At 49.6% G+C, this 13197-nt stretch overlaps 1 protein-coding gene across 1 annotated transcript in view; it reads right to left on the bottom strand.

Moving 5' to 3' along the window:
* Positions 1-13197, bottom strand: part of EFR3B (EFR3 homolog B) — a 49707-nt gene that overhangs the window by 22145 nt on the left and 14365 nt on the right. The window contains exon 4 of the mRNA XM_007455509.1: positions 3385-3506. Coding sequence (XP_007455571.1) covers positions 3385-3506 — 122 coding nt within the window. The remainder of the gene's footprint in view (positions 1-3384; positions 3507-13197) is intronic.

The following is a 13197-nucleotide window of genomic DNA, read 5'->3' as shown; positions in this document are numbered from 1 at the left end:
CCTACATCATTAACTCACAAACACGTTGAATGGTTATTTGATACACTGTTATCAGAATTTTCTGAACTAGTCACCTATTGGTCATTTAAGTTGTTTCTAAATCTGCTTCTGTAATAATGCTACAATGGACATCGCTGTACAAAGTACTTTACTACCTTCCAAATCATTGCCATGAGTAGAATTACTGAATCGAAAGGTAAGGAATGAAAGGCTCCCAGTTTTGCCAGATTCCTCTCCCCATGCCCACTGCACAAGCTGCAGGAGAATACCATCCTCACTGTGCCTGCCTCAGCACTAGGGATCTCATTCTAAACATCTGCTCTAATTTTGTGGCTCAGAAAAATCCTCATATCTTGTAGCGATTTCACTTCGTATCCTTTTGATGATTATTGGAGTTGAGCAGTTTTTCTAAATATTTAGTTGCCATTTATCATTTCAGCTTCAGTTTTAAGTGCTGTTACCACGGCGCTACCCTGAGCTTTACGCGGAGACCATAACTGGGTGGTGAGAGATGCCTAATGCACCAACATCCCCTGGCCCAGGACCATTAGGGCTGCTGGCAATGGACAAGGATTCCCTGGGCAAACACTTAGCTACTCTAATCCTGAGCCAAGTCAGCACCCTGAGCTGAGGCTGTCCAGACCTGAGAACGATGTAACTGTAATACAATTCTGCTAACTATTCCTGGCTCCAGGTTAAAGGTGCTCCCTAGTGCACTACAGAAATAAATCCCAGACATGCTGGACTCATGTCCCACCCAAGAGAGCCTGGCTGGCAGGAAACCAGGCCCAGGGGATGGAAAATTTTCTACCCAGGGCTTCCTTATGTGTGACTGAATTAATTTTTCTTCACTCTTTCAATCTCCCCAGAATCCCTTCCACATAGGTACACATTTCATTCCATGATGCCCAGAGCTGACTGATCAGGCCTGGGGGAGAAGCAGGCTCTTACTGTTCCTTATAATGGGCTCAGTGGAGGCCTGCCCACGCGCAAGGGACGGGGAAGTCTCTGAACCCAAGGGGACTACACACACACACACACACACACACACACACACACCTATTCATGAGACCCAAGGATAGTTCTTGGAAAGGAGCTCTGGGCTCTGCAAAGGCTGCAAAGTACCAGGGGGAGAGCTCAGGGAGAAGGGGTGCAGGGAGGTTATGGACGGGAGACAAGACAAAGGGAGAAACTCCTCTCACCCTGGCAGCCTTGCTTCCATGGGCGGCAGGTGCCAGGCTGTGGGTGCTGACGGCACCGCCCACTTGCCAGAAGCAAACCTCAGCACCCTTCTCCTGACCTTCAGTCGCTCCCCACACCATCAGGACACGGTGCGACCGTGTCTGCTTCTGTGCCTCCTTCCCTGCTACTGTGGAGTGTGTGTGTGCGGTTGTATGTGTATGAGTGTGTGATTTGTGTGAGAGTGTGCTTATGTACGTGTGTCATACAGTCAGTGTATGTGACTGTATGTGTGTGTGCGGTTCCGCAGGCCACTGTATGTGTGTGCACATGTGGTTGTGTACGCAGTTGTGTGATTGTGTGTGTGAGTATGTGTGTGAGTGTGTGTAGAGCGGCATGAGGAGTGTCCCCTCCCCTCCTGGAGCTTGGATCTACCTGCGGTCAGCACCTGTTACAGCCACACCTGGTCACAGTCCCCCCCTTCCCCATCACCTGCTTCTGGACACACCCCACCTGCTCCAGCCCCTTCTGCCTCTTCACAGCCGTGCTGGAGCGAGGTAGCTGCTGAGGGAACCAGCGCTGGGGAGACAGGGGCTCCTTCCTCCCGTGACCCCCACTGGCCCCACTGAGGCACTGCAGCAGCACAGCCCCAGGGAACCCCTGGCTGGTCCAAGACAGGCGGGACTGGGGAGCAGGGACACTGCCATCAGTCACACAGGGTCCTGCCCTAGAGCCGTTTCACAGCTTGGAAGCTTTGGGAACAGGCAGCCTGGGGGATGGAGGGGTTCACGTCCTGTTTCTCCAACCCAGACCAGCAGCCATGGTGAGGAAGCTGTACTTTAGGGGCACACAGGGCTCCCGGACCGTGCCATCGCGTATCACGTGCACTCGGGCCCGCTGCGGTGCTGACGTGATGCAGGAAGAAGCCAGGGGCTGAGTTCTGGAACAAACCCGTGGAGACCCAGTCTCCCGTGGGCATGTTGGCCACCCAGCCTCAGCCCCCAGCCCCTTCCTTCTCCGACTCCTGCAGCTTTGCCTGGTAAGGACAGCTCAGCCCTTTTCCCTCCTTCCTCCTCCTTTTCCTGTGTTTCATTTCGCCACCCCAGGTTGATAAGCACTCTTTGTAGGCAGTGGTTTACTTCTCATCCTTTATCTATCGGTATCAGCATATATTTGTGTGAATTTCTTTGTGATTTCATTGAGGGGTTTAATTTCTATGTCGATGAATGTATTTCTGTAAGTTAAGTATTTTTGTGAGTGTGAGTATGTGTGTGTAAAAGTGTGTTCTGTAATTCAAGATGTTTATCTGAAAAGCATCCTTTCCTTCATTCACTTACTCAACAAGTATGTCGTGAGTGCCTGATGCTCTCCAGGCACTGTCTTATTAGCATTTGGGATGCGTCAGAGAACAAAACAATGACTCCTGTCCTCACAGAGCTTACATTCTAGTGGGGAGAGACAGACAATGAATGAGAAACATATGTAAATTATGGAACATGTTTGAAGGGGATGAGTGCTATGGGGAAATAAAAACAGAGCAGGGTGAGGGAGAAGGGGAGGGTCAGGGGAAGGTGTTGTTGACAAGGGGACACTTGAGCAAAGCCTTGAAGGAGGTGAAGGAGTGAACTGTACAGCTCCACAGAGGAAGCATCCCAGGCACAGGAACAGACTGTGCAAAGGCCCGGTGGCAGGAATGTCCCTGGTGTGTTTCCAAGGCAGCACGGAGGCCTGTGTGGCCGAAGGGGAATGAGGAGGGGAAGAGTGGAGGAGATAAACTCAGGAGGACAGCAGGGATCAGCCAGTGTGAGGACTTCGGCTTTTTATTTGTGGGTGTATATTTTGATGGAGAGTGGTGAGTGGGAGTGTTTCTAGGGTGTATAAAGGCATGTACTTCTGAACAAAAGAGAGCACAGGTGTGTACATGTGTGTGTCACTGGCTCTCAAATTGGGCTCAGAGGACTGTCACCTTACGTCCCACCCTGTTTTCTGTCCCCAGAGGCTGTTCTTTTAGAAAGCATGTGCTGGGAGCCTAGCTCTGCCCACGCATCCACCTAAGTCCCGCCAGGTGCCCCTTCCCCACCAGCAACATCAGAGCCTCGGTAAACGCCAGTGAAATCAGACACGCAATCTGGGCTGGGAGCTCTGCAGGACCATCAATGCCTCTGCCATTAGAGGCACAGCCTCCTCAACTTCCCTTATACTCACTTAGTCTTGATCTCCAAGTCTTCATGGCCAGAGTGGCACATTTCACTGAAGCGAGACACAAAGAAATCGTAGCTCCGATGGTAGGATGGGGTGTCCTCCTCTATGTTGGCAAACTTCACAAACTGTGTGGGGGGAGAGGGGAAATGCATCGTGAGGTGACCCGCCATGCTCGTCGCCTTTGGGCTCGGGGACCTGGCATCCCCCAGGCCCTTTGCCATAGTAAAGCCACAAGAAAACACATCTTAGGAACCGTGCATCTCAGGATCTGGCTATAGTCCACCTCCCAGAGCACACTCGGGAAATCTGAGTTTCTGAGTTCTCCTTTCCTTTCTACACAACAAGAGCGGAACCCCTGGCCCTTCTCAGCCCTCCCCTCCTGGGTGAGCAGAGGATGGAAGTGAAGAGAAAGAGAAGGGGGCTCAGTCACTTAAGTTCCTCCTCCCATTTACATCCAGAGCTGCCCCAAACATACAGGCTGAAAGGCTGTGAGGAACAACTCTGGAAACTGAGCAAAAGCCAAGGCCAAAGCACAGAGCACCACCCTAGAATGCATTCTGGGAAACCAGGACAGTGCTGAAATTTGATTTAAAACCGTAATTACGTTTTATTGTTAAAATTTTGAGTACACTTTTAACGTCGGCAATTTCAGTTCATTAAGCCTTGCTCAGCATTCTCAGCCGCTAGATTTCTTCTGTCATCACCATGCTGCACATTTGCAGCTCTAAATAGGGACTTGATTTCAAATGAGTCTCTCAGAGAAGCAAGAATCACAGACTGAGTGGAGTTAAATTAATAAAAGTTAAATATAATTTTTATAGGTTATTTTGTTTAATGTTATGAATTTAATACCACAAACTCTAAACGGACTAAACTTAGACTACATTCTCTACTATTCTGCCTTGTATTATTATATAATTTTTACAAACCTTCGTTGGTTCAAAGAGGACATACTGTTATTCCTAAAATTATCTCATCAGCACACTCATAATATTCAGTATCAATTGTCAACCTGTTTCCCCATTTAACTACTTAAAAGTTGTTAACTTTTTTGGGGGATGAAAATTAGCAACTTCCACAAACATCCTTATTATTACAGTGTTTTGTTCTTGCAATAATAAATATGCATTTATTTTCTGCTGAATCATAAAACCTCAACATGCAAAGCAGATAAGGAAATCTTCCCTTCTAAGTTACATCTAAAATGCACACATATATGTGGAAGTATTCTTTTTTTTTTTTTTTTTTTGCGGTACACGGGCCTCTCCCCGCCGTGGCCTCTCCCGCTGCGGAGCACATGCTCCGGACGCGCAGGCTCAGCAGCCATGGCTCACGGGCCCAGCCGCTCTGCGGCATGTGGGATCTTCCTGGACCGGGGCACGAACCCGTGTCCCCTGCATCGGCAGGCGGACTCTCAACCACTGTGCCACCAGGGAAGCCCGATGTGGAAGTATTCTGACATTAGCAATAAACCCAAATGACATTGCTTGCATCATTGATGTGGTTATGCAGAAGAGGCATAGTGGTAATCCATGTGATCACTAGATCATTGATTAGACCCAAGTTCAGGAGTTCCAGAAACAACGATAGAACTGGCCTTTGGCTACGTGATCTTCCTAAGCCCCACGGGCTAGAACACAGACTTAGGCTGATACCGAGGCTGAAACTAAATTTGGGTGCACTGCTGCTCTTAACCACCAACAGGATGTTCCCAGGCTGCACTCCCCACAGCCAAAGCCTGGCTTGGTCCATCCACTGAGAGGGGTCATGCAGCTATGCGGTTCGAACCGCAGATCTATCTCCAACTGGTGTGGTGACCTTTGAGTGGGGCATTTGACTTCTCTTCTGTCTTGGTTTTCCCATGTGTGAAGTGAGCAGCCCAGGCTTCATTCACTACATTTCTTTATTTTTTTATTGATGCTATACCTACTTCAAATATGATGAGACAGCTTAAGATAAGACTATGTGTATACGAGAGTGCGTGCATTTCAGAATAATCAAAACAAGACTGAAAAAGAAAAGAGGCCAGTAATAAAGGCGAAACAGTCAAACAAAGACTTTGTCCCTAATATAGAGTGACTGTGTAAACCCAAATGTATGTCAGGAGAATGAATAATCAGACTTCATGGTCACTGGTGTAGGAGTTTATGGGCTAATAGCAATGATGTTTAGAACATATATGTATCAGGTACTACCCTAAGCATTTGACATACATCAGCTCTTTTGTTTCTTAAAATGCCTCTAAGTTAGAGAGATATTATTATTCTCAGAGAGAATTATAAAATATTATTATTTTACAGAGAGACTGAGACCCACAAATGTTACATAATTGCCCAGGGTCCTGCAGAAGAAACCACGAGCCTCTCCAACAGAGCTCTGCCCAGAAAACCTCCAGCTCTGTTCCAGCTCCTGGCTTCCTCTAGCGCCTCAGGCCAAATGACCCGGGAGAGTTGCTCTGGGGAGGCGAGGGTGGTGGATATTGTCAGGGAGAACAGAGGATGAAGAAACGGCCAGAGGGGACCTTAGTCTGGCATTTTTAAGAGGGCTGCAGGAGTGCGGCCACTGGTTTCCAGACACTGCGGTACAACAGAGTTGAGGGGTCTCCGTGACCATGTAGATATCTGCCACAAGCCCCAGACGAGCTGAGTCGGCCTTGGAGGAGATTCACCTGTTAGACGGTCTGAGGCTCACGCTTGAGAAACGCAGCAGGATCCCTGACAGGCAACCTGGCGGCCTCCCTGCCCTCCGGCCCCCCTCCCCACGCTGAAACTTCACGGAACGATTCCTGATCTCTGTGGACGTGACATCAAAGCCTCTTCACTTATTTTTTTGGCTGCGCCACGTGGCTTGCAGGATCCTACTTCCCTGAGCAGCGATCGAACCCCCATCCTCGGCAGTGAAAGCACGGAGTCCTAACCACTGGCCCGCCAGGGAATTCCCAAGCCTCTTCACTTTCAACCTTGACTTTCCCCTTCCTCCAGTGCCGTGGAACCTCGAGGACTGGTGGCCCGTCAGGTGGCATGGCTGGAGCCCTGTTCACGCCCAGTCTGTTCTGACTGTTTTCCGCACTGTACAGGCTGCTGAAGAGTTCGACTACGACGCCCTGGCTGCAAGGTTAAAATGGAGATTACAATCAATTTCTTTTAACTAATTAATTTTATTTATGTATATTGGCTGCATTGGGTCTTCGTTGCTGCGTGCAGGCTTTCTCTAGTTGCGGTGAGCGGGGGCTACTCTTAGTTGTAGTACGTGGGCTTCTCATTGCAGTGGCTCCTCTTGTTGCGGAGCACGGGCTCTAGGTGCAGGGGCTTCAGTAGTTGCGGCATACAGGCTCAGTAGCTGTGGCTCGTGGGTTCTCGAGCGCAGGCTCAGTAGTTGCGGCATGTGGGCTTCAGTAGTTGCGGCACACAGGCTTCAGTAGTTGCGGCACACAGGCTCAGTAGTTGTGGCTCGCAGGCTCTAGAGCACAGGCTCAGTAGTTGTGGCACACAGGCTTAGTTGCTCTGCGGCATGTGGGATCTTCCTGGACCAGGGCTCGAACCCATGAACCACTGCACCACCAGGGAAGCCCCAATTTTTTAAAAATGGAACATTCTGTGATAGCCACAGAGGTAACGCAGGGTAGAAAACACGCATGGGGATTGCTTTCCTAGAACTACAGAGGCTTTTCTCTAGGCTGGCCCAGCAGTCACTCCTGAATCTCCCCTAGCTGGGCCAGCCACAGCTGCTAAGCTCACTGGAAAATTCCCTCACTCTTTTCTCTCGTGACGCTCTGCATCCCCAGAAGACTCTTCTAGAGTCTTCTTCCCTGGAAACTTAGTTTTGAGTCTCCTTCTCCATGTTCGATTTTAACATGATGGTGCTTCTATTTATGTGGACTATACTCGCCTACACCTGCTGGGTCCACAGTCAGACAGCCGTGTCCTCACTCTGCTTCTTGTCACCTGTGTTTCTGTGGACATCGTTTAACTTCTGAGCCACTGTTTCCTCATCTGAAAAATGGGGGTGATGGGGCCTATGCCACGGGGTGTCACCAGGGTTAAACGAGGGGATGTATGCAGAGCCTGCCCCAAGGAATGCTCAGGACCCTGCGCTGCAGTGAGCATGGTGATAGGGGCCTTTAATGGTCTGCTCATCAACTCCGGTCCTTGGCTCTGGTGCAGTGTGACCCTTGTCCTTTCCAGCCAGGCAATCACAGAGGAGGAGCCCAGATGGGCAGCGTGAACCATGCAGGTGGCCATGCATGATGCCAGGGGCAGATGTGAATATGGAAAGAAGGAAATGAGTTAACAGCCACCCCAATGAACTGGTGTCCGAGGGTGGGAGTTGAGGATGGTGGCAGAGGGCAGGGAAGTTGGAAGATGAGGGTCAAGCCCCCTGAAGCACCATTCAGGAACCGAAGGTCAGTTAGTGCAATAGGATGGAACAGAGCCCAGCACCTAGAGACAAGGAGGTGGGGCTCGATGGGAGCTCGGGCAGCCGGCACAGCAAAACCGGGAAGATGTGGCCGAGCATTTGTTTTCATCTCTTTAAAATGCATATATCACCTCCTAGGAATGTGAATGAGGTGGAGATAATTAAGAAAAGCTCCCTGAGTTCCTGGGATAACAGGAACTGAGTGAATTCAAGGCTTACTGTAAGTGAGGTTCCTAGTTCTAAGAGGCTTAAACTTTTTACGGTCCGGTAGGATTCAGCACCGCACAGTCGTGGAACGAGCGTTTGCGGGTCATCAGAAAAACAGTTTCGAATATGGTTATTGTGAAGCATGTTTGTTTGTTTTGACTCATACTTTGTTCCGTCGGGAGCCTTCAAAATATTCCTTGAAGAAGCTATTTATAGACACGGGAGTTTGTGTCTGGAGGAGCCACACCAGGCCTCGTGCCCCATCTCTAACACCACGTGTGGATGGCAGCACTCTGCAAAAGAAGGAGTTAACGCCTATATTCTGAGAAATAACAACATTAAATATTTCTATGGCACTTTCAGCTCAGGCATCATGTTAGTTTCCCGGGGCTGCATGCCTCCAGTCTCTGCTTCTCTCTGTACATTGTTTCCTCCTTTGTGTCCAATCTCCCCCTGCTTCTCTCTTCTAAGACCCCTGTGATTGCATTTAGGGCCGACCCGGATAATCCAGGATAATCTCTCCATCCCAAGATCCTTAACTTGGTCACATCCGCAGAGACCCTGTTTCCGTATCAGGTGACATTCGCAGGTTCCAGGGATCGGCACGTGGACATCTTTTGGGGAACCATTTTCCAGCCTACTGAAACATCCATTACCTGACGTAATTTTTGGCAAACCAGCGAGTTTAATAGGAGCGATATTGCTCCCATTGTGAAGATGAGGGAACTGAAGCTCTAAGGGAGCCGCTGAATTATTTCAGGTCAACCCTCTTGTGACAAGTGGAGCTGGGGCTCAAATTTGGGAATTCTGATACTTTGATGCTCTCTGCCCTCCACCAGTGGTTTTTAAATTTTACTGTGTATCAGAATGACCTGGGAGCTTGTTGACAATGCAGACTTTTGAGCCACCCCAGGCCTGTTGAACAAGACTCTCTGTGGGTAGGACCTAGGCATCTGCATTCTGAACAACCCCCCCTACCCCACCAACTCCTACCCTGGAGATTCTGGGGCAGGGCATCTACAGACCCCATGTCCTTTGTTCTTTTACTGGAAAGCTGGACCAGTAGCTGTGGAAATGATCCAAGGCAGGCTAGGAGGAAGAAAGCTTAAGCAGTACATTTTGGCCTCCTCCTGTCCTTGGTAACGGAGGCCAGTCAAAGCTGGAGAGATGGCCACCTCCTTTGAACTGGAGTGGCTTGGGGTTGAACCAAGGGGTCCATCTCTGAGGCCCGGGAGGCTGCAGCCTCCAGGCTCAGGCTGTCGACCAGCCAGGCCATTGCCTCGCTCTCCAGGACTCTTGTTCTGTTATGAGATCTGGTGATGAGGCTGCACTCGATGCCATCCAGAGGGACTGAACCCCGTTTATTACATTACGGGTGGCACCAGGGCTAATAAAAGAGGGAACATTTGGTACCAGGATCTCTGAGCATCCTTGGGAACCCTTGGTTTGATAACTTGTCAGGAGGAGCTTCCCTTCCCTGAGTCTGAAACTACGACAGCACAGATGACCTGCCCAGATGACCTGGTCAGGGAACGTTGGCCTGCAGTATCCCCACGGGGGCAGCTCCGAGGGAGCCCACCTCAAGCTGCTCCTTAGTCCTCCAGGGCTGATAGGAGGAGGCCAAAATGGAAACTCTGGTAATTGTGGTTCAGAGGATCAAATCCAGGGGACCTGGTCATGGGACCACATCTACTGTAGGAGTCCACTTGGGAAACATGCCCAAACCTGGCTGAGATGGAGTTGAGACTCTAGGGTTTAAAATAGAGCCTTCGGGGCTTCCCTGGTGGCGCAGTGGTTGAGAGTCCGCCTGCCTATGCAGGGGACGTGGGTTCGTGCCCCGGTCCGGGAAGATCCCACATGCCGCGGAGCGGCTGGGCCCGTGAGCCATGGCCGCTGGGCCCGCACGTCCAGACCCTGTGCTCCGTAACGGGAGAGGCCACAACAGTGAGAGGCCCGTGTACCGCAAAAAAATAAAGTAAAATAAAATAAAATAAAATAAAATAGAGCCTTCATCCCTCCTATTAGAGGCAGAACAGTGTTATGATTATGAGAAGGGGTTTGGAGCCAGAATGCATTTCTGAATCCCACCTCCCACTTGGTAGGAGGCTGATAGGAGGCACGTTTCTTAAGCTCTCCATGCTTCGGTCATCCCATGTGTACAATGGGGCCAGCAAGAACAGCTGCCTCATAGGCTTGGTATGACCAGCCCATCACAGTTAACAGTTATCACATTTTTCCCCCAGTGGATTTCCGGCTTGCTGTCAACACTCCATACGTTTTCACTGGGCCCATTTACCTGTGTGAGTCACTAATGTTTTAAACACTTGATACAGCAGGAACTTCCTGGCCACTTCACCCCTACCATTGCTAGGTCATACCTTACAAATGGCTTTTGTTAAAATGCTACTTGCCTAATGCACAAGATTGCGAAATAATAAAGTTGGGTTTTTTCTGTTTTATTTTTTTAAGATATTGCAATGATGAGGAAGGTCTCCATAGCAACCAACTGGAGACTGTGAAGATGTGACACTTCAAAGGCCAAGGGCACCACTAGGGTCACCCTTCCAAGACCAGAGTTTCAGCTCTTCATATACAACAGAGGGTGCCAAGTTTGCTGGAGGAGACTGCCAACCCTCTGGCACAAGCAGGAAGGAGACACGGTTGTGTGAAAACTGAGAGTTACTAAGGGGCTGGGTCAATATAGAGAAAGCAAGCTCCAGATATTGACATTGCAAAACCAGCTCTCCCTGGGTCTGGAGAAGGAGCTGAGCTGGTCACAGCCTCACTTCAGCACTAGCCAAGTCTCTCCAAGCAGAAGTAAGCCTTTCTCCCTTGTATAGATGGACATCCTGAACCCCTCAACTTCCTGCCATCAACAACAGAGCCGCAGTGTAAAACACTGGGCACAGGGATTCCCTGGTGGTCCAGTGGTTAAGACTCCACGCTGCCAGTGCGGGGGCCGCGGGTTCAATACCTGGTTGGGGAACTAAGATCCCACGTGCCGCTCAGCATGGCCAAAAAAAATAAAATAAAATAAAATACTGGGCATAGAGAGAACCCCAACTCTTTCATGGTAGGCCTTGCAGGCCTTTTCACTGTGTTAACCTACATAAGGAAAAATGGGAACGGTTGTTCTGTTGCACTAAGATGAACCCTAGCTGGAAAAGACCTTGTAAACCACATGGTTTTGACTTTAACACCCCCTACCCCGTTCTCCCAACTGCTCTTGTTTATAGCAACTCCCGGGAGCAGTTTTCACTAAAGCCTAGAAGAACAGTCCTACTGTGACATGATCATGCCCTGTAAATCGCCTGCCAACCTGGGCATAGTGATTCCCTAGACCTAGGACATCCTCCCCTGTATAACCATATTACGTCTTTCCCCCTTCAAGATTCTTTGCAAAACTGACTGTGGTTTTAAAAACTCCTGGGAAAGCCCAGTCTCGCTGCCTGAGAAGGTAATCCCTCTGGTCCCAAGTAGTCCCACGTGCTAGCCAGCCTCCAAGGCCTGCACTTGGGAAGCGCGGACCCAGGGAAGCACTGGCTGCCTCTGCTCTAAGATCCCCATCATTTGCTGGCGCTGAACCCCGTGACCTGAGCTGCTCCACTGGCATCACAGTTCTGCCCTGACCTCCCTTCATGGAACCCACTTCTAGGCTGCTGGTCTCCAGCAGTGCTGATTTCTGTCGTGGTATGGAAGATGAGAGAATTTCTAGTCTATAGATGACAAGTTGCAACCACAAGAGTTGATAAAATTGTCCAGAGGGAGCATACAGAGTGAGAAGAGGACAGAGCAGCAACCTCGGAGACCACAGACATTTCATGGGGACATGGAGAAAGAGAATCATTGAAGGAAACTGTATTAGTTTCCTATTGCTGCCGTAATAAATCACCACAATTTAGTGGCCTAAAACAACACAAATTTATTACCTTGCAGTTCTGGAGATCAGAAGTCTAAAATGGGTCTGCAGGGTTGCATTCCTTCTGGACGCTTCCAGAGAAGCATCTGTTTCCTTGACCTTTCTAGCTTCCAGAAGCCACCTACATCCTTTGGCTCCTGGGCCCCTTCCTCCATCTTCATGGCCATCAGAGGAGCATCTTCAAATCTCTTCCTCTCTGTTTCTCATCTTCTGTCTGACTCTGATCCTCCTGCTTCCCTCTTATAAAGGTCTTTGTGAGTACATGGGGTCCACCTGGATAACCCAGGATAATCTCCTTATCTCAAGATCCTTAATCATATCTTCAAAGTCCCTTTTGTCACGTAAGGTAAGATTCACAGGTTTCAGGCATTAGGATGTGGACATACTTGGGGGACCATTATTCAGTCCACCATAGAAACGCAGAAGGGTGGGCCAGGTGGGAAGAGTTGGGATGACAGGGCCCGGAGGTCAAGGGAGTATGAAGAAGTTGCAATCAACGGGGAGAAATGCCACCAGAGATAGAAACATCAGCTGAAAAATGAGTGAGGAATGGGTTATTTGCGTGGTTTCCACAGATTTCTAACTGCAAAGACAAAAAAGTACTTTTACAATGGAGAGAGCCAGCTGTCACTACCCTAACCTGGGATGGCACTTAGCATCCATAAAAGTGGGGCACCAGACACTTGTGGTCCTTTTGGGATGCTCAGTGCAGGACCCAGCACTCCCCGGGAAATGTTATGCCTCAAAGTATTTAACTGCATCCAGTCAAACCTTCAAATCTAATTCTAGTCTGCAGGAAGTATAAGAGACAGGAGAGCAAAACGAAGGACACCACAAGGAAATAATCAGACAAACCCAGACTGTGGGGCATTCTGCAAAGTGGTGACCTGGTCAATATCATGAAAAACAAAGAGGGGCAGGAGAGGGGTTGGGACTGGTTAAGAGACATAAGAGACACAGAAAACAAAGTAAACACATGATCTTTACTGAATCCTGATGGGAAAGACAGCAATACAAGACAGTGTGAGGACTATTAGGGAAATTTTAATTTGGACCAAATTTTTTTTTTTTTTTTTTTTTTTGCGGTACACGGGCCTCTCACTGCTGTGGCCTCTCCCGTTGAGGAGCACAGGCTCTGGACGCACAGGCCCAGAGGCCATGGCTCACGGGCCCAGTCGCTCCGCAGCATGTGGGATCTTCCCAGACAGGGGCACGAACCCGCGTCCCCTGCATCGGCAGGCGGACTCTCAACCACTGCGCCACCAGGGAAGCCC

This window comes from Lipotes vexillifer, unplaced genomic scaffold (genome assembly GCF_000442215.2).
Source record: "Lipotes vexillifer unplaced genomic scaffold, Lipotes_vexillifer_v1.1 scaffold131, whole genome shotgun sequence".
Taxonomy (NCBI): Eukaryota; Metazoa; Chordata; class Mammalia; order Artiodactyla; family Lipotidae; genus Lipotes; species Lipotes vexillifer.
Note: the sequence above shows the minus strand (reverse complement) of the source record. Positions and strands in the feature narration are given on the sequence as shown.